This window comes from Gopherus evgoodei, chromosome 1, assembly GCF_007399415.2.
Source record: "Gopherus evgoodei ecotype Sinaloan lineage chromosome 1, rGopEvg1_v1.p, whole genome shotgun sequence".
Classification (NCBI taxonomy): domain Eukaryota; kingdom Metazoa; phylum Chordata; order Testudines; family Testudinidae; genus Gopherus; species Gopherus evgoodei.
In genome coordinates this window covers 315,441,126-315,460,653 of record NC_044322.1, presented here as the reverse complement: position 1 = coordinate 315,460,653, position 19,528 = coordinate 315,441,126, and the positions used below count along the sequence as shown (strand labels likewise).

The 19,528-nt window shown below is 39.9% G+C and overlaps 1 protein-coding gene across 9 annotated transcripts in view; it reads left to right on the top strand.

Annotated features, from left to right (window-relative positions):
- IMMP2L (inner mitochondrial membrane peptidase subunit 2) overlaps positions 1 to 19,528 on the top strand; it is an 879,272-nt gene that overhangs the window by 48,574 nt on the left and 811,170 nt on the right. For all 9 annotated transcript variants that reach the window (XM_030549004.1, XM_030549005.1, XM_030549012.1 and 6 more), the window contains one exon: positions 11,581 to 11,684. In XM_030549004.1, the coding sequence (XP_030404864.1) occupies positions 11,581 to 11,684 (104 nt within the window). The remainder of the gene's footprint in view (positions 1 to 11,580; positions 11,685 to 19,528) is intronic.

Below are 19,528 nucleotides of genomic sequence, written 5' to 3'. Positions count from 1 at the left end.
TGCTCTCCGCTGGTGCACCAGGTGGCATTTCAGGCTTTGGCTGAGCCTCTTGGGTATGGTTGTCTGCTACTTCTGCCAGTTCAGGCTCGCTGGCGCCCTCTGGCGTTGGGGTTGAAGATGGGTTTGCAAGCGCTTGCTTCAGTGCTGGCAATGGTTCTGGTGCTGGTTGCTTTTCCAATTCCTGGTCTGGGTCTGGAGGCACTGTGGCTGTTTCAGTCATTGGTAGGGGATCCAGGTCCACTACCTCTGTCTGGGTCTCTGGTAACACAGACGTGGTCCCTGTGGACAGCTCAGGAACAGGGATGGATCTGGAAGCTTGCCTGGCTTGGCTGCGTGTAACCATTCCCACTTTCTTGACCCGCTTCACCTGGTTGGCCAAGTCTTCCCCCAGTATCATGGAGATGGAATAATTGTCATATACTGCAAAAGTCCACATTCCTGACCAGCCTTTGTACTGGACAGGTAGTTTAGCTGTAGACAAGTCTACAGCTTGTGACATGAAGGGGTAAATTGTCACTTGGGCCTTTGGGTTGATGAATTTGGGGTCCACGAAGGATTAGTGGGTAGCTGACACTTGTGCCCCCGTGTCTCTCCACGCAGTAACCTTCTTTCCGCCCACTCTCAAAATTTCCATTCGCTCCAAGGGTATTTGAGAGGCATCTGGGCCTGGGGATTGTTGGTGTGATGGTGGTGTAATGAACTGCACTCGGTTGGGGTTCTTTGGGCAGTTGGCCTTGATATGTCCCAGTTCATTACATTTAAAGCATCGTCCAGCTGACTGGTCACTGGGCCGAGGTGGGTTAGTGGAGACTGGTGAGGTGGGATAATAGGTAGTCTGGGGCTTTCCTTGGGTTGTAGGTGGGGTCTTGGGCTGCCCTCGGTTGTAGGGTTTATTGTCGGTGTGCCCCCTGGGGTATTCGCTCCCCTTGATAGTGTCTTTTTTCTTTTCTGCCACTTCCATCTATTTGAGTCCAATCTCCCCCGCCTCGGTTACCATTTTGGGTTTCCCATCTAGGATATACCTTTCTGTTTCCTCAGGAACACCCTCTAAGAACTGCTCCATTTGTATTAGGAGATGTAGCTCGTCCATATTGTTAACCTTTGTTCCGGATATCCAGGCTTCATAATTTTTTGCAATGTGGTAGGTGTGTTGGGGGAATGACACATCTGGTTTCCATCTTAGGCTTCTGAACTGCCGACGGCATGCTCAGGTGTTATCCCCATTCTGATTCTGGCCTTGGTTTGAAAAAGTTTATAATCGTTCATGTTGTCCTTAGGCATTTCAGCCACCACCTCTGCTAAGGGTCCACTGAGCAGTGGCCTCAGCTCTATCATATACTGGTTTTCAGAGATGCTGTATCCATGGCAGGTCCTTTCAAAATTTTCTAAGAAGGCCTCAGTGTCATCACCTGCCTTGTAGGTGGGAAATTTCTTGGTATGTGGAACAACAACTGGCGAAGTGTTGTTAGGATTGGCTGTGTTCTGTTGCTTAGCCTGTTCTAATTCCATGGCCTGCTGGTGTGCCTCCCGTTGGAGCTCTATTTTTCTTTTGTGATCTGCGTCTTTGGCTTCTTGTTCTCTTTTATAGGCTTCCTCTTTGGCTGCTTGTTCTCTTTTGTAGGCTTCCTCTTTGATTTTTTTCTTCTGTTTCTCTCAGCTCCACCTCTTTTTCTCTTATTTCTATTTCTTGTTGTTTTCTTTCCATGTCTTGCTTGTGGTCGGCATCTCTGAGGTGTACCTCTGCATCCCGTCTTGCCAGTTCCTGTTTCAGATCCTTGGTAGTCATGGTTCCTGCTTTCTTGTGTTGGGGTGCCCTCTGGTGTTTACTGCCTGAACTGCTGCTTATTTGTTGCTTTGTTAGGGTTGCTTAGCAACAGTGCCTTTCTCGGTAAAGTAAAAAGAAATAAAAAACCCTTTCATTTGCATATGTGCTTTGCTGGAGTCTGTTGCTGACCACTTAAGCCTGCTTTGTTTAACAAAAGACCCTTGTTAAACCTTAATGTATTTGCCCTCAGGCAGTCTCTCTGGACAACCAGAAAGGAGCAAGGAAAAAAAAAATTCTCTGGCTGTAGTTTTAAAAACCCCTTCTCTCTGCTTATAAGCAGCTAGCAGAGAAAAAAGAAAAATAATAATCTTACTGGCTTTTTGGGTCATACTTTATCCACACCGCTGCCAACATGTCATGATATATTTTCCCAATCTGAACCTTAGAGTCCAGAAGTTGGGGTATCAGCATCGGTTCCTCTAAGCTTAATTACGAGTTTAGATCTGATAAACTGCCACCAATCAGGACTTGGAGTGCCTGATACACTCTGGTCCCTCCAAAACCTTCCCTGGGGACTCCCAAGACCCAAATTCCTTGAGTCTTACAACAAAGGGGAAGAAACCATTTCCCTCCCCTTCTTCTTTCTTCCTCCCAGATCTTTCCCACCCTGGGTACACTAGGAGATCACCGTGATTCAAACTCCTTGAATCACAACACAGAGAAATTAGGTCCCCCCCCCCCCCCCCGGGCTATCCTGGAGAGAGAGAGAGAGAGAGACAGATTCAAGCTCCGTGAATCTAAAACAAAGGGATTCCACCCTTCCCCCTTTCACCAATTCCCTGGTAAGTACAGACTCAATCCCCTTGAGCCTCAACAAGGGGAAAAAAATAACCAGGTCTTAAAAAGCAAAACTTTTAATAAAAAGAAAGAAAAAAAGTAAAAGTGGTCTCTGTAATTTAGATGGTAAAAGTTACAGGGTCTTTCAGCTTATAGACACTAGAGAGAAGCACCCTCCCCTCAACAAAATAGAATTTAAAATACTTCCAGCAAACCACACATTTGCAAATACAGAAAACACTCAAAAGACTATAACCGCCTTTCTACTTAATACTAACTATTCTGAATGTATAAGATACTGTAGCAGGGAGATTGGCAGGAAACCTGGTTGCATGTCTAGTCCCTTTCAGGACCTAGCGAGAACAAAGCAAAACCCCAAAAACACAAACAAAGGCTTCCCTACACTGAGATTTGAAAGTATCATGTTTCCTGATTGATCCTCTGGTCAGGTGTTTTTGGTTCCTTGTTTGTTAACCCTTTACAGGTAAAAGAGACATTAACCCTTAACTATCTGTTTATGACAAGTGTAGAAAAGCCCTAAGAGGGAACTGAGAGCAGGGCAGTCTCAGGCAGTGTGACTTCAATTTGATATCGCTCAGTCTTGATGATGAGTATAAATTACTACTTGATCATGAATTTTATCTTTATGTAGCACTGTTTTTTTTGTTTTTTGTTTTTTGTTTTTTTTTTAATCGTAAAGGCTTCAAAAGTACTTACACATTAAAGGTTTGACTCTGAGGTACTAAGCTGACTTTTTTGATGTCCTGAGCCCAATGAGAATTAAAGGTATTCAGCACTACTAGGATCAGCCTCTAAAGGTTTGAAAATGCTGATTCATAGTACTTGAGATGTTTTGGGCTCGATGAACTTTCAATAAACCACGTTTGCATTTCCTGTCAACTCACCTGATGGACTACAAGGGAGCCTGGACTTCCAGAATGCATGGCTTTGGGCTGCCCTGTATGCTGACTGACACAGGTCTGTGGAGCCCAGGGCTTCCAGACTCCTGGGCCTGCTCACTCCCCAGGATTCCTAATTCTCACTGCCTGATAGGGCTGCCCTGAAGGTGTAGATGTTGTAAACTTGGCATCTGGTGATTCTTGTAAATGTCACTGTTGCCCACCGTTGTCAGTTTCACTCACCAGATGCCAGGGTCCTGGAGAGCGGATTTCACTTTTAAAACACCGTGTGTCAATGTTTCTGAAACACAAATTTCATGGAATTTCCATTTCATAGGAAGCTCCAAAAATATTTGGTTTACCAAATTTCAAAATGTTGACATTTCCCACTAAACAAATTCAAGTTTTGGCCAGCTCTGCTTTTGTCCAATAACTGAAAAATGTGTGTTAAGTTTTTAGCTCACTGAGTCAGGACATAGGTTTACATCTCCTGAGAGGCAGCCTCTCCAACAGTACAATATGTTCTAGAACCATGCTGGAATATTGGTTTAGTGCTGATTTGGAGGGATGAGTGTTACAAGCCAATCGACACAATCTTTTGTATAAGGTAAGTTTGAAGAACACAAAAAGCATAGTTCAAAACAAAGTTATACTTCTATGCTATATAACATATCTTGCATTCTTATGTCATTACATTTTTCAGGACACTACAAACACTACACTACACTACAAACCTTAAGTCATTTTAAACATTTGTAATAAAATATTCAGTTGTTTTTATGCGAAGATTAGATTGAAATGAGACCAGTCTTTTAGCAGGCACGTTATTTTAAAGAAATGTATTTCTCTCTCATAGTGCAGAGCTTGAGAAAGGAAAACTACAAGTCACTGCTTTAGAATGTCATTTCTTTATCTTGCAGTTCAGAAAGTGATTTCTGTTGAATGCATTTGAAAGCTATAGGATAGGAGGGAAAGTGAAGCTCAGTCAGCATGTAGTCTTATTCATCAATAGCATGCTTCTATTGGGTATATGACTGTGTTGACTTCAAGCTGTCACTGTATGATCTCCAAGATTTGATTTATACTTAGATGCCTAGGTGGCTTTTTGCACTCATTATTCTAGTTCCTGCTGAGTTTGAAATTAAAAGTTATGTCAAGAAGAAAGGAATAGGACTTTTTTCTTTTCAGATTGTTTGCTTTTTGTTTTGAACCCAGAACATGTGTAATGTTGCTCCATAACCACTAAAGATTGTAACTCTTTTGATACTCTAGCAAATATACTGCACGGAGGTCCTCAAGAAAACAGATATTTTGCAATTTCTTCTCAATCATTGTGGCAGACATCTCAAATTTAATTGTTTCATGTTGATTTTGCATTTTCACAGTATTGAGAACCACCTGGTGGAACCTTTCTTCTGCTTAGTCACCTTTTTGGGGGTGTATTTATCACTGATCTGTAAAGTAATGCACCATTCAGTGTTACCACTTTACTGCTTCATCATCTGACTTTTTTTTTCTTTTTAAATGTCCTTTTCTTTAAATCTCTAGTGGAGGTCTTGTTTGTTAGGTATATCCCTGTAAAACTCTCACAGTCTATCTCATAGAACTGGAAGGGACCCTGAAAGGTCATCAAGTCCAGCCCCCTGCCTGCACTAGCAGGACCAAGTACTGATTTTGCCCCTGATTCCCTAAGTGGCCCGCTCAAGGATTGAACTCACGTACTGGGTTTAGCAGGCCAATGGTCAAACCACTGAGCTATCCTTCCCTCTATGGTATGCTTATCTAACATCTTGTTAGTAGTAATAGACTTCAAATGGATTCCTGTTGATTTACAGCCTTGAATATATGTGACAGAAACAGCTGATGTGATAATTTAGTAATTTACTGTTATGGATCTTGTAATTTTTCCTGCGATGTTGATTATACACTTATTTTATAGGGTTACTGTCCTATATAAATGCACCTTCATTTTAAGTCTGTATCTGTTCATGGCTTCTATTGAGTTGCAATGCTTTCTGTTTGTCTGATACATTAAAGTTTGTTTATACTTCAGTGGATTGATCATGTTTTTTCCTAATTATGTGGAAAAAGGAACCCCCTGATGGTTAATGAATGTAAAGATTCATATATCCAAATTAGCTGCTTCGAAATGTTAGATTACAAAATGAGCTTGCAATTTTATTTCCAAGTTCAGAAACAAACATCTTGAGTGTTATACTAAGAATTTAGTCTGATGATCAATAACTTCTGACAAAGTACACCTGCCTGTAAACACTACAGTACAAATATTTTTGAATATTATAATCCATTATGCAGTGTACCTGTAGTAATTACTTATTCTATGGCAATTTCTCCTTACAGTGTTGTTATAATATTATGATTACCATGACTATACCTATGCCTGCATGCTGCTTTGAATATTTCTCCTCTTCTTCAAGCTATAAGAAAATAAGCCTTGACCTTCTGGTGTCCACCAGCAGCATAACAAGTATCAAGTTAATCATTATTTATTGTTAAAGGGTGTATTGCTTCCCTCTTACTTATAGAACCTTGTGTCTCGTGAGGCTCCCATCATATGACTTGGACCTTAATTTACTTTCTTTTAGCATTAGATTTGTTAATAATTGGAGAGTCAAAGTGTGATGTGACTTCTGCACCCTTGTTCTAAATTAAGACCTATGTGTCCCATTTGCACTGAGCTATTAAGCCAGGAGTTTGAACAAACTAGAGAGGTTTCAGACTAGAGATACATATGGAACATTCTTGAATTTTGTTTCCTTAAAAATAACAGCATTTATGGGTCCATTTGTTAACCCTCTTTCAGAAGTAGCACTAGGTGTGTTTGTGGATTTTTTTTTAATCTTGGGGTTTTACTGCTAATAAAAAAGCGTAGAGTGTAAGTTACCTGTAAATGCAGTTTTATATATGGTGTTAGTGTTCAGGAACGACATCACAATTTATACTTTTTGGTAGAAGATTTATTATTGTTTGTGGGGGACCGTAATTGTTAATGTAAAATGAAAGTAGTCTCCTTCAGGTTCTCCTCCCTTCTTGATGCTTTCTGCTCCTAAAGAACTATTTCTGTATGTGTCAATAAGATGTCATTTCATTATATCAAGATGCTGTGGGAAAGAAACAAAGCAAGTTATCCTAAATTTCAGCGTGTCCCTTGGATGTAATGTTAAAACATAGCTATTAATGAATTGGGTACCAAGCCTCTACCTCCAAACAAACCATGTCAGTAATATATTTTTAAAAACAGTATATTTTTCACAAACTTGGCATAAGGTTTAGAATGCTGTTTAATACAATGATATTAATATAGCAACATATATTTAAAGTATAAGAGAGTGTTTAACATCACTATTCATTAGAATAGAAGGCTGGGCGGCCACTGCTAGGTTGTAACCATGTCACTGACTTGCTGTTTGTCCTTGGGCAGATCAGCTGACTTTTCCATGCCTTAAAATCCCCATCTTTAAATTGAAGATAATACTCACTTATCGCACAGAGACTTTTGACGAATGCTGACATAGTATTTTGAAAGCTGTGTAAGCATAAGGTGTGAAATGCATCTACTCTTGGAGTCAGAGGTTCAAATTCCAACTGCATCAAACCCACCCTCCAGCCTTACTGTGTTTCTTCACACGAAGATTTAGGCCATGTCTACATGCCAACCATTTATGTTGGCAAAGCTTATAACACTCCCTGATGTGAAAAAACACCTCTTGAATAACATAAGTTACGCGTCTCCCACTGACGTAACTACCGCTGCTCACTGGGGGTGGCTTAATTATGTCAACGGGAGAGCTCCCTTCCATCGGCATAGAGCGGCTACACGAGACATCTTACAGCAGCGCAGCTGCATCAGTACAGCTGTGCCATAAGAACATAAGAATGACCATACTAGGTCAGACTAAAATAAATATTAGCACGATTTCAAGCTATCTATTTTCCAGCTTAAGAATATAAGAACAGCCATACAGGTTGTCAGACCAAAGGTCTGTCTAGTCCAGTATCCTGTCTTCTGACAGTGGCCAATGCCAGGTGCCACACAGGGAATGAACAGAACAGATAATCATCAAGGGATCCATCCCATCGCCCATTCCCAGCTTCTGGCAACTGTAAGCTCTCTAGTTCAGACATAACCTTAGCGTGCAGCAAGCTAGGGTGTGAATGTTTTAAACAGCAGTATGTCAAAGTGCACTATGGAACGTAGTGCATGGCAGCAGGGTTAGTGCACATTAGGCTAGTGTGCTGTAGATTCACACCCTGGCTTTCTGTGCACTAAGTCTCCATATAGACAAGCCCTTAGGTAGATAAGTTGAGTACCAGGCAGTGCACTTGTGGGAATTTTTTATATGAAACTTTATGTAGCTCTCCCTGCCACTTTCCTCCCTGGGTTACTCGGGAACAGGCAACACTAACCTGTGTGTCTGGGTACCTGATGTTATTGACATTAAAGGAGATCTGAGTATCCCAGTGGTGATGTTGGATAGATGGGAATCCTCTGTCCACCCCTCTGCTGCACTCACTTTACTCCTAAAGGAATTTTAAATTGGTGGTGCTTCCACCTGGCTGGCCCCTGTACACACTCAATGATGTGCCTTGGGAACCTCCAGGAATAAACCTATTGTAATAATAATAATCTGTGGCATAGGTCTAAGTCAAAATACCAATTACAGATAATATACATCCAATATACTTACATTAGTGTTAACATACCTTTACTTAACTACTTAAAGAAACAGAGTTTATTAACGGACTAAGATTAAATGTTACTACGAATTTAAATACACGGGTCAGTTGAATAAAATAAATTAATAAATATAGTATACAGTAATAAATGAAATATATCTAACTGGCATTTACACTGGCACCATTTACTCAACTCTGGAGTGCAGCTGCTTGGGATTTCAGAGTCCTAGACACTTGCTTGTGTAGGCGCGCTTGAAGAGCTGAAGCTGGAGACAGCACTCTGTTGGTTCTGTGTGTCAGCCCAGTCAGGGTAACAAGCAGCGCAACACATCTGAAGATGGGAGTTGGTCCCACCAAATGTCAGCTCTGGATCCTGGTTCGATGGGAAGATCACTCTGCCTCTCCTCAGACTCAGTCTCTCTGCTGTGCCCCTTCCCATGCAAGTACTTTCCCAAATAAGAGAGTAGAGGTTCCTCACAGTTGCTTCACTGCAGGTCCACCTCAGTCAGCTCCAGGCACAGCAATAGTCCCTCCCATGGCTCCAGCAAAGCCACAAACCATCTCTGATGTGCCTTCCTCTATCAAAGCCCCAGCCGGCTTTCTGTAGCTGCTTCTATCTTCCTAGCAGCAGCTCCTGGTATGGACAGAGTGCCACATCCGCAGTCTGGCTCCCCCACCCCCTAAAAAAAATAAAATAAAAAATGGAGCCCACTGCCTGCTCTCCCTGGAAGAGAAAGTCTCTGTCTTTTTCCCCAAGGCATCATGGGGGTTGTAATCTCTAAGACAAGATTGCAGCACACAGGATCTTCCCCAAAAAAAGCAGCAAAGAGTCCTGTGGCACCTTATAGACTAACAGAAGTTTTGGAGCATGAGCTTTCGTGAGTGAATACCCACTTGGTCGGATGCATGTAGTGGAAAAATCCAGGGGCAGGTATATATATGCAAGCAAGAAGCAGGCTAGAGATAACGAGGTTAGTTCAATCAGGGAGCATGAGGCCCTCCTTCTAGCAGTTGAGATGTGAAAACCAAGGGAGGAGAAGCCATTCACAGTCTTTGTTTAATCCTGAGCTGATGGTGTCAAATTTGCAGATGAACTGAAGCTCAGCAGTTTCTCTTTGAAGTCTGGTCCTGAAGTTTTTTTGCTGCAGGATGGCCACCTTAAGATCTGCTATTGTGTGGCCAGGGAGGTTGAAGTGTTCTCTTACAGGATCTTCCCAACTAGAACAGTCCCAATAAAGTTCGGAGGCCCCTCTAATAAAAGGGACCTATAAATAAAAAATAGGGTCTGTGCGTTCAACAGACATCAGAGATTCTATGGCACTTTCAATTACGTTAAGGGTTTGTGGTTTTGTCATTGCTCCAATATCCTCTCTCCTCACTGTCATGCAGGATGCTACGTACCCATTGGTTACTACCCTCCAGTCCAAAGGTGGTTGCATTTCAGTGTCCTGAATATAGTTTGTGAATCATTTGCAAAGTAAAATGCTATGCAAATGTAGAAAATATCCTCTGATGAAAGATGCTGCATAAATAGAAAGTATAATATAAGTAGGAAATAACATTAAAAAAATTCTGATATCCACTTGAAATATAGTTGTAATAAGATGATTTCCCTTAACTGGTACTTGCTATACATATAGTTTGTTAAATAACTATGATTATACCTCCCATTTCTAAACATTATGGGCCAAATTCCATTGACCTGCATTGGAGTTTTGCCAATTTACACCAGTGGAAATTTGCCTTTGTGAGTTTAAACCTGCAGATAAATAAGAAACTATTTTTAGTAGTTAGTACCTGACTAAAAAAATGTATCGTAAATAAATGTTTTATACCTTGTTCTGATACTGATGTCTATGCATGAGCTTCATTCTTGTTAACATGACTTATACGTGCCTTAAACCTTGGTGGATCCATTTTTGTCTTATGGCCATAAGTTAATATTACACGAGTCCTATTTGAAATAAATCTTTGTCAGCCTCTATCTGGGTAGGAAACAAAAGAGGAAGGAGGAAACACTGTTTATAATGAAGAGAAATGGCATTCGATTTTTAAGCAGCTTTATAAATAGAAAACAGAGTCAATAAGTAGGCGGATGAGAAAATAGTGAATTATTACAATTACTTTAGTGAAACTGAATTCGTTGTCAGAAATTATAAGTAGTCTTCTTTAGACTAGCAACATAATTTGTAAATAATTATTGTGAATATAAGTAAACTGAGGCCTACACTGAATGATGATAGGTTGATGAGAGCTCTAAGACAATGTGTTGGGACGACTTCATTTCAATGCATTGTGCCCATTTGTTGTGATCATCGTAGATATATCCAATATGAGCTGGAGAGCCCCAGAAGCTAATTAGCTCATGGTTGGTGGAATGCTCCACATAAATGTCTAAGAACAGAGAACTGTAAGGTGGAATCTGAAGTCTTTTCTGCCATTAATCAAGATACATGTAAGTTAGTACTTTAATAACAACATGACAACTGGAGCTGGTTGAATATTTTCTGATGGAACACTTCCATTGGAAAATGCTTATTTGATAGAATCAAAACATTCTGCTGTAGCATAATGATTCTGTCAAAACTTTCAGTGGAAACCAGGTAGGCCAACTAGCCCTGTTGTCCACCAGCCTGGGTGCTCCCTGCTGGGAGTAAGCTGAAAAATTCCATTTTGGTTGTCCTGTGACTTTTAACTTCTCATCCTGATTCAGGATACATTTTTTTTTTCAAAATTTTCCACATGATGGAAATACCATTTTTCACCAGCTCTGTTGGCAGCTGTCTATTATAGTCTTGAAGAGGGGGTTAGCAGTCTCAAAACTCTCTCAAGAGGCAGGTATTTGATTGGACTGATGCCAACCTAACTGAGTACATTCCTGAACTCTAAATCTGTCAAGCAAAGAGGCGTGCTAGCAGATGACCTCCATTACGTATTTCAGGGACAACATGAGTGGTACTTGATACAGGCTATGGTGGAAAGGCTCTTCTCAGAATGGTGCCAATCTTCATGAGAAGCTGTAGTGCAAAGCATTCTTGATTCCTGTTGTATCCTAGGAAGAGTATGGAATTGCAGTTGAACTGCAATTTGCATATTGTAGTGTATTACAAGATGTACATTGGATATTGTAATGTCTTGCAAGATGTACTATAAATATATGGTATTTAACTATATCAGCACCTACTATAAGTAGGTTCCACCAAACATACTCTTCTCACCAGTGATTCAGATCCTAGTCCCATAAAACCAATGGCCATTAGCTTTAATGATATCAGGATTGGGACCTCCCAGGAAATGGGAGAGGAGCTGGAGAGGAGGAGTTTTAGGAAAAATGTTGAATTTCTTACTTTTAACTTTTAAACTGTTTTCCTCTTTCCTTAGCCTTCCTTGAATCCAGGGGAAAGACAGGTATCTGATGTAGTGCTTTTAAACCATTGGAGCATTAGGAATTATGAAGTGCAACGTGGAGACATTGTGTCATTAGTGTAAGTAATTTCAAATACATTTAAATACATATTTATGCACATCTTGAACCGTCAGCATTGTAATAGGTTTCATCTGTAATGCCACGGTGTATTTTTTTTATGCTGGCAATGAAGCTATGCAGAAAATTGATCGTATGAGCAACAAATGCATTATTGTAAATTTTCAACATACAAGAAATCTTCAAAGGGTTCAGTATCATGGATTTGCTTGAAAGGAGAAAAGTGTCAAGTACTCTGTGTTGTTTATAGATGTTTACAAGAACTGCCAAGAAAAAAAGATAGGTGCAGTAAGGTATTTGAGATTTCTAATCAAGTATAGTGATCAGTTCAATGATGATTAAAGATCTGGAATACAGTAGGTAAAAAAAACACTTGTATTAATGTAGCATATGAAGAGACTATTTTTTTAGGTCATGTTGGTGTATGGATATATTTAATTCAGGAGGAAAGCCCTCTATTTTCTTAATGTTTAACATATCATAGTAACTTGTATCTGAAAAAATCTATTTACTACATTTAAGTTTAAGTAAGATCACAAAAATCAAACTTCTTTTTAAAGTACAACTTTATAAAAAATGGCTTATGAATTAAAACATGGAGGCCTATGTATCAAGCCAAAAGGTGGCACTGTTTCTCTGTTGAAAATGTTCAAGACCGTTAGAGGACAAAAACTCCATTTCAGTCTTAATGTAATATAGAAATGGAACGTCAAAGTGTGTATAACTGACATGATATAATACATTCTCATAGTATATGCTTGGATGGTTTAAGCTTAAGGTTTTTAGTTTTATAAGTAGAATGCACAGTATATAGACTGCAACTGAACTTGTCTTCCAAAGCTAATTTCCTTAGGTTCCCTGTGCGTTTTACATCTGTTTTAATGGACCATGTTGTTATGGCTACCTGTCTACTGAGGTGGCAATTAATATATAAATTTTACTACCAATTGTTTAATCAAATATAAAAAAATCTACTGCTATTCTTTTGTAGGAATTTTTGGATTTCTTTTTCTGGTTCTTGAATGGGCTACTGCGTTTTCTGATAGATTTTTCTAAATGCTTTGACTAAAGTAGTATATTATTCATATTTGAGACACCTTGCACTTTGTGGAGGGCCTCCAAATTCAGGCCAGCTTATTGATTGAATGCATGGAAGCAGATTCTACATATGTGTACAAAGTTCTACCCAAGTCATATCCTAGAGGTTACTTTAAATTCAGTAGTATATCTGGTTAGTAATTATTGGACTGAATAGAAGTTCAGCGAGTTTAACCAGGCACAAGTGGAATAACATGGTTACATAGTCATTACGCTTTCAAAGGTTCCCTGCTATTGTCTGATCCATCTTCATGGATTACTTTCATAATGTCACACAGATGCCTTGTTTTTGAAACCTTCTTTTTACTAGCCTTTAACATGCCGGGTTATACAGTTGTGTCCTCATTACTCTTTTATCTTCTGTTTGACAGGGTTGTTTCCTCAGTTAGTTGGTGGTGGAAAGATTATCCACCCATGTGGAAGAGGTCACATAATAGCCATGTATCTGTACTGAATTTTTTCCTTATTCTCTTGGGAAGTGTACGGAAAGCACAGAACAGTATGTTCAAAAGTCACAATGAGCACAATGGAAAACCAAGAGATGAAATTTAAGAAGATTCACTATAGTTTTTTTTATGTAGAAATATTAAAGGATGTGTCATATATCATTACTTAATTTAGAGAATCTTCTTATGTGGGTTCATTAGAAATTGAGTTAAACTAGGTACACTGGCCTTTCCCTACTTCCTTCCAAACTTTGGAGAAGTTTAGATCCAAATTTTGTGACTTAGGCCAATATATCATAATACATTTTAAAGTCTGAATATAACAATATGATGTGGTGAGCCTTGTATGATGTAGTATCCATGTGAAAAGAAATTGTGCAGGCACATGTTTATTCGTTCAAGAGACTTAACTTCTGGTACATGAGTCTTTTATTGAGTAATGGATTAATTTATCCTGCTCATCTTGATCCCCCACCTATGGTTATATGATTGAGTGATCAGTACATATGTTGTGTGTGTGTAATTTTACTAGCTTATTCTTGCATTGAGTGTTTGATATGGGCATCACTATACTGCTTGTTAGAGGACTCAGTTGGACTCCGAGATTACAGGTATGTGTCGCTACACATCTTACAAAATCAGCAACTGCATGTACACCCACATGACACACAGTCGCTGGTTGTAGATGAGAAGCATTATACTGTGGCATCAATCCTTAAAAATATAAATTAACATACAGAGCCAGATTTGGCGTCTGGGTGTTGCTCTCCTGGCTTCAGTGTGGGTGAGTAACTGATGGAAGAATTTGGTAGTAGAGGTGAAGTTTGTGTAGTGTGAGGTTTGTAAAATCTAGTGTGATTTCATTGTTTCCTTTTTAGTTTTTCTTAGAAGGAGCAGGTTGACCCGTGGTGGATTTGAGTACGGGCTTCTTTATTGCGATACTTGTTCCCTTCAACCCAATTGTCAAGTAAGCACTGGATTAATTACAGCACACTTTTTGTGTAAGTTAATATGTAAATGCCTACATCCATTACAACACCCCAAAACCCTTATTAAGTAATAGAAAAACCCATACTGCTAGTATACCCATCCCTATTTATTGTTCACAGTATTACACATGTCATACAGGCATTTTTGCCTTGAAAATGCATTTCTTTGCAACAATCTGTTGCTACAAATTTCCTTAATGAGCAGTTCTCAGGGGAGGGAGGAAGAGGCCCTAAGCCACAGGGCTAGTTTATGTAGCTAGGAAAGGAAGGGAGGGGGAGATAACATTTCTTTTACCTTCTTTCACACAAAAGGCATTTATTCGATAATTACGTTTCTCTTGCAGCTGCAGGCCATATCAATTCTTACAAGAAACAGGGAAGGGAAAAATATGGGAACTTATGTATTAAACAAAGAAATATTGCCTGCTTATGCCTTTGTCCCCTAATGCCATGTCAGCACATAGCAGTTTCTCAGGTCTTTACTCATCCTGTGTTAGATATATATTAGGGCTGTCAGCGATTAAAAACATGAATTTAACGATTAATCGCACTGTTAAACAATAATAGAATACCATTTATTTAAATATTTGTGGATGTTTTCTACATTTTCTAATATATTGATTTCAATTACAATACAGAATACAAAGTGTACAGTGCTCACTTTGTATTTATTTTTGAGTACAAGTATTTGCACTGTTAAAAATAGTATTTTTCAAATCACCTAATACAAGTACACCTCTACCTCGATATAACACGGCCTGATAAGACATGAATTCAAATCTAATGCAGTAAAGCAGCGCTCTGGGGAGGCAGGGCTGTGCACTCTGGTGGATCAAAGCAAGTTTGGTATAACATGGTTTCACCTATAATGGAGTAAGATTTTTTGGCTCCCGAGGACAGCGTTATATCGGGGTAGAGGTGTTCTATAGTGCAATTTCTTGATCATGAAAGTTGAACTTAAAAATGTGGAATTATATACAAAAAAACATGCATTCAAAAATAAAACAATGTAAAATTTTAGAGCCCGCAAATCCACTTAGTCTTACTTCTTGGTCAGCTAATTGCTCAGACAAACAAGTTTATATACAGCGTGATAAAGTTCCTCCTCTACCTTGGTGTTTCCTGTGCTTATTGGCGGATTTTGCTAGCCTCAGAGATCTTCCTGTGTTGGATTAGGAGTTGGGAGGTTTTGGGTGGAACCTGGGCGAGCCCAGAGCCCTGTGGACTGCAGCTGTCTAGAGTGCCTTCTGGAGCAGCTACACGACAGCTGGGCTACATCCCTGTGGCCTCCTCCCAACACCACCTTTGTCCTCACCACAGGACCTTCCTCCTGATGTCTGTTAATGCTTGTACTCCTCAGTCCTCCAGCAGCATGTCCTCTCACTCCCAGCTCCTTACACACACCTCACTAACTGGAGTGAGAGCCTTTTTATACCAGGTGTCCTGAATAGCCTTAATTAATTCTAGTAACTTCTCAGTTGGCTACAGGCCTCCTAATTAGCCTGCCTGCCTTTATTAGTTCTAGAAAATTCCTGAGTGTTCTGGAATAGTCCCTGTTATCTTAGCCGTGGAGAAGGGATCAGCTTAACCTGGAGCTAATGTATCTGTCTTTGACCAATCTCTTGTAGCCATCTGGCCTGACCCTGTCACAATAGTCTTTTGTCTGGTGAAAAACATTTCCCTGGAACCTAACCCCCATTTACATTAATTCTTATGGGGAAATTGGATTCACTTAACATCGTTTTGCTTAAAGTCACATTTTTAAGGAACATAACTACAATGTTAAGCTAGGAGTTACTGTATAAAAATAATCACTAAACATTTATCTTTAACCATATATTCAATATTTAACCTTTTAATAATTAAACATTAGACAATTAACAATGAAACACTTAACACTAATCATCCTGTAAGCACTGGCTGGGTGGTTACTAGATGGGTAGGGGAAAATCTCACTCAGACCACAAACACCCAGCTTTATTTACAGACAAAATCCACACATTCTAAGGAATAAAAAGGAAGATTAGATTTACACTCCTTCCCTTTGTGTCCCTCTGATCCGAAAATGATGCAACACTGTTCCCGTATTGCACCATCCCTGTACATTCCTATGGGGCTTCTATGTAGTCCTATGGGATTTTGCTGAGTCATTCCCCCCAGGAAGTGGAATTTACTATTGTGTCACAGGAAGTGAAATTATTATATCATAGGTAATGGCTCCCTGTGTCTCTTAGAAATGGAATCCTCTACTACATCATCCCCATTTCTGAAATTTTGGTCAGCCATTTTGGATTTTCTAAATTTAAACTATTATTAACTTATACTTAATTAAAACTTTAATTTAAAAACTAATTACTCTGAATCAGGTCCTCTGGAATGTTAACAATCACCATTCAATAATTGTCCAACTAAAAGAATTATAACTTTTTCTGATTTTTAAACTCTATCTAAGTTTTTTCTGCAAGTTTTTATTAAAGGTGTGTTTGAGGTAATTCAGACAGCTAGAGGCAACGATCTTTTGATACGGTGCATATGTTAAAACATAATAAATGCTTCCTCTGGTAATTAAATGACCCTGAAGTGTGAATATGAAGTTAACTCATTGTGTGTGATACATGTGCCTTTCTGTCATGGTGCTTTTCTTGGATATTTGTGTAGGATAGCCTGTATCTAAAAATATAAACCTTTTTTCTTTTTTTAAAAATGCACGTGGGTTATCTTCAGTGGTTAGAATCTGAGAACTTCATTGAGGTTCACACAATTAAAACAAAGAGGTTGTATTAATTTTAAAATACTCCCTGAAACTGCAATAGGTATCATGGTAAAATAAGTTTAGATCCTCTAGTGTCCTCTGTGCAGATACAACTCTGAACCTGTGTGGAACACCAATGAACTTAATAGGCTCCACTCACACATAGTGTATTGTAGAATTGGAGCCCATTTTGCCATGATGCCTAGTGTAGGTTTGGGGATATTGTGACGGTACCTCCCGTAAGGCTTTATGGAAATATGCTTTGGATGTGTTTTATGGAAATATGCTTATTAATGTATGTATGATATAACTGGAATAGGGTTTTGCTACATATGCCATGTAACACGTCTATGTAAAGGTTATGATCTACTGGTTATGTTCATCCTAGTTGTATGCAGGTACCATTTGTGTGTTCAGAGTTATGAACATTGGCCCTATACTTGCTTGATTCTAAGTAGCTTTAGTTAGAACATTTGGTCACTTCTTGGGAAAAGAATGTGCAAGTTAAGTGCTCAATCAGGAAGCACTGAACAAACAAAAGAGCTTGGAAGACTCCAATCCACATGAGAAGTCTACCTGAGGACATTCAAAGTAGCATGTGGGTAATGGCTGGTACCTGCCAGTCCTGAGTCATGCATGGGCATGTGACTTGCCCATGTGATTCCAAATCTCCATTTTTGACTGAATTCTACACAGGGGGAGGGAGGAATGTCTACCCGGGGGAGAAAGTCTATTTAAACCCTTGGGAGATCCCTCAATTTGGTCTTCAGCTGGCTAAAGAGGGAGCCTCTCCACTCCCCCAGGATATTGAAAGAAACTGGAACAAAGGACAGTAACTACAGGAGTGTGAGTGATTGCTGGAACCAGGCTAAAAGGAGAGTAGCCTGTAAAAGGGAGCATTCTGGAACTGGTGAGGAGCTTATCTGTATTCAGTTTGATTAGACATAGATTTGCGCGTTTTATTTTATTTTGCATGGTGACTTATTTTGTTCTGTCTGTTACTACTTGGAACCACTTAAATCCTACTTTCTGTATTTAATAAAATCACTTTTTACTTATTAATTAATTCAGAATATGTATTAATACCTGGGGGAGCAAACAACTGTGCATATGTCTCTATCAGTGTTGTAGAGGGCAAACAATTTATCAGTTTACCCTGAATAAGCTTTATACAGGGTAAAACGGATTTATTTGGGGTTAGACCCCATTGGGAGTTGGGCATCTGAGTGTTAAAGATAAGCACACTTTTGTGAGCTGCTTTCAGGTAAACCTGCAGCTTTGGGGCAAGCAGGGCCGTCCTTAGGATTTACGGTGCCCTAGGCAGGATTATTAAACTGGTGCCCCTGTGCCTGACTTGCTCTGAGCAACACAAACATAAGCTTACAGTATTGGAAAACTTGCCACATGCATGTTATTAAAACTAGTTTAAGTTAATGAAGTACACTGTAATGCTGATGGGCTAGCACTAAAGAAGTAGCACTATAGAAAAAATTCTGATTTGACAGAATGGTGCAAATAATATAATTTTTTTAATTTGTCACCATTTTATTGGAAATTTATATGAAGAAGTATTGAAACAAGGTTTGTTTTTAATTAAAAGCAATCTTTCTGGCTTTTTTGGTTGCAAAATCAGTAATAATGTCATCGTATGACAAAGACAAAGTGATGTCTTGTTTGATTGCAAGAATAGCAAGACCAGTCAAGCGTTTGACTCATTGTAGAGCGGAGATAGTTTTTAATGAGCTTTAGTTTTGAGAAGCTCTGTTCTCCTGATGCTACTGTTACAGAAATTGTCAGTAGAATACAAGTGGCAATGTACACATTAGGATATATATATATCAACAAGTTTGCTGGTATAAATAAACTATACAATGTCCTTCATTGATTTTGCATGTGGCATGTGTACTCAATTCTTTGTACAGTTCAAGTCCATTTTAATCAAAACTATCACCATGCTTCAGGAGGCTCTCTAGGTTCTTGCACTTTGTCATTAGTTGCTCTTGTTTTTCTCTTTCATTGAATTTAGTCCTGCTCAGCCTGCTGCCAGCTGAGTGAATGGAACCCCAGGCCAACAGCGGGTTGAGTGGCTCAACCGGGGTCTCAGCCACTGGCCTGCTTAGCCTGCTGCCAGCCTTGGGGGTCCCCAGGCCAGCAGCGGGTGCTGAGTGGGGCCAGCGACTGGGATCTCGGCTGGCAATGAGGCAGCAGCAGGAACCCCGGAGCATCAAAAATCAGTTGGCATGCCACCTTTGGCACGTGTGCCGTAGGTTGCTGACCCCTGCTCTATACCAGTGGTTTGCAGAACGTTACAGGGGGGTCGCCAGAAAAATTTCACTAATGGCGGCCAGAAGACCCCAGGTATTGGAGACAGCAGGTTGGACCCGGTTGCAGGGTAGACACCCCAAGCCCCAGGGAGAGTGGGTCTGGGCAGTTTGGGCTGGCAGCCCGAGTTCTGGCGGTCAATGTGGGAGACGGAAGCCCAAACTCCAGCAGTCCGCGCGGGGCTGGTAGCCCAAGCCCCAGGGAGAGTGGGGCCGGGCAGCTGGGGCTGGCAGCCCAA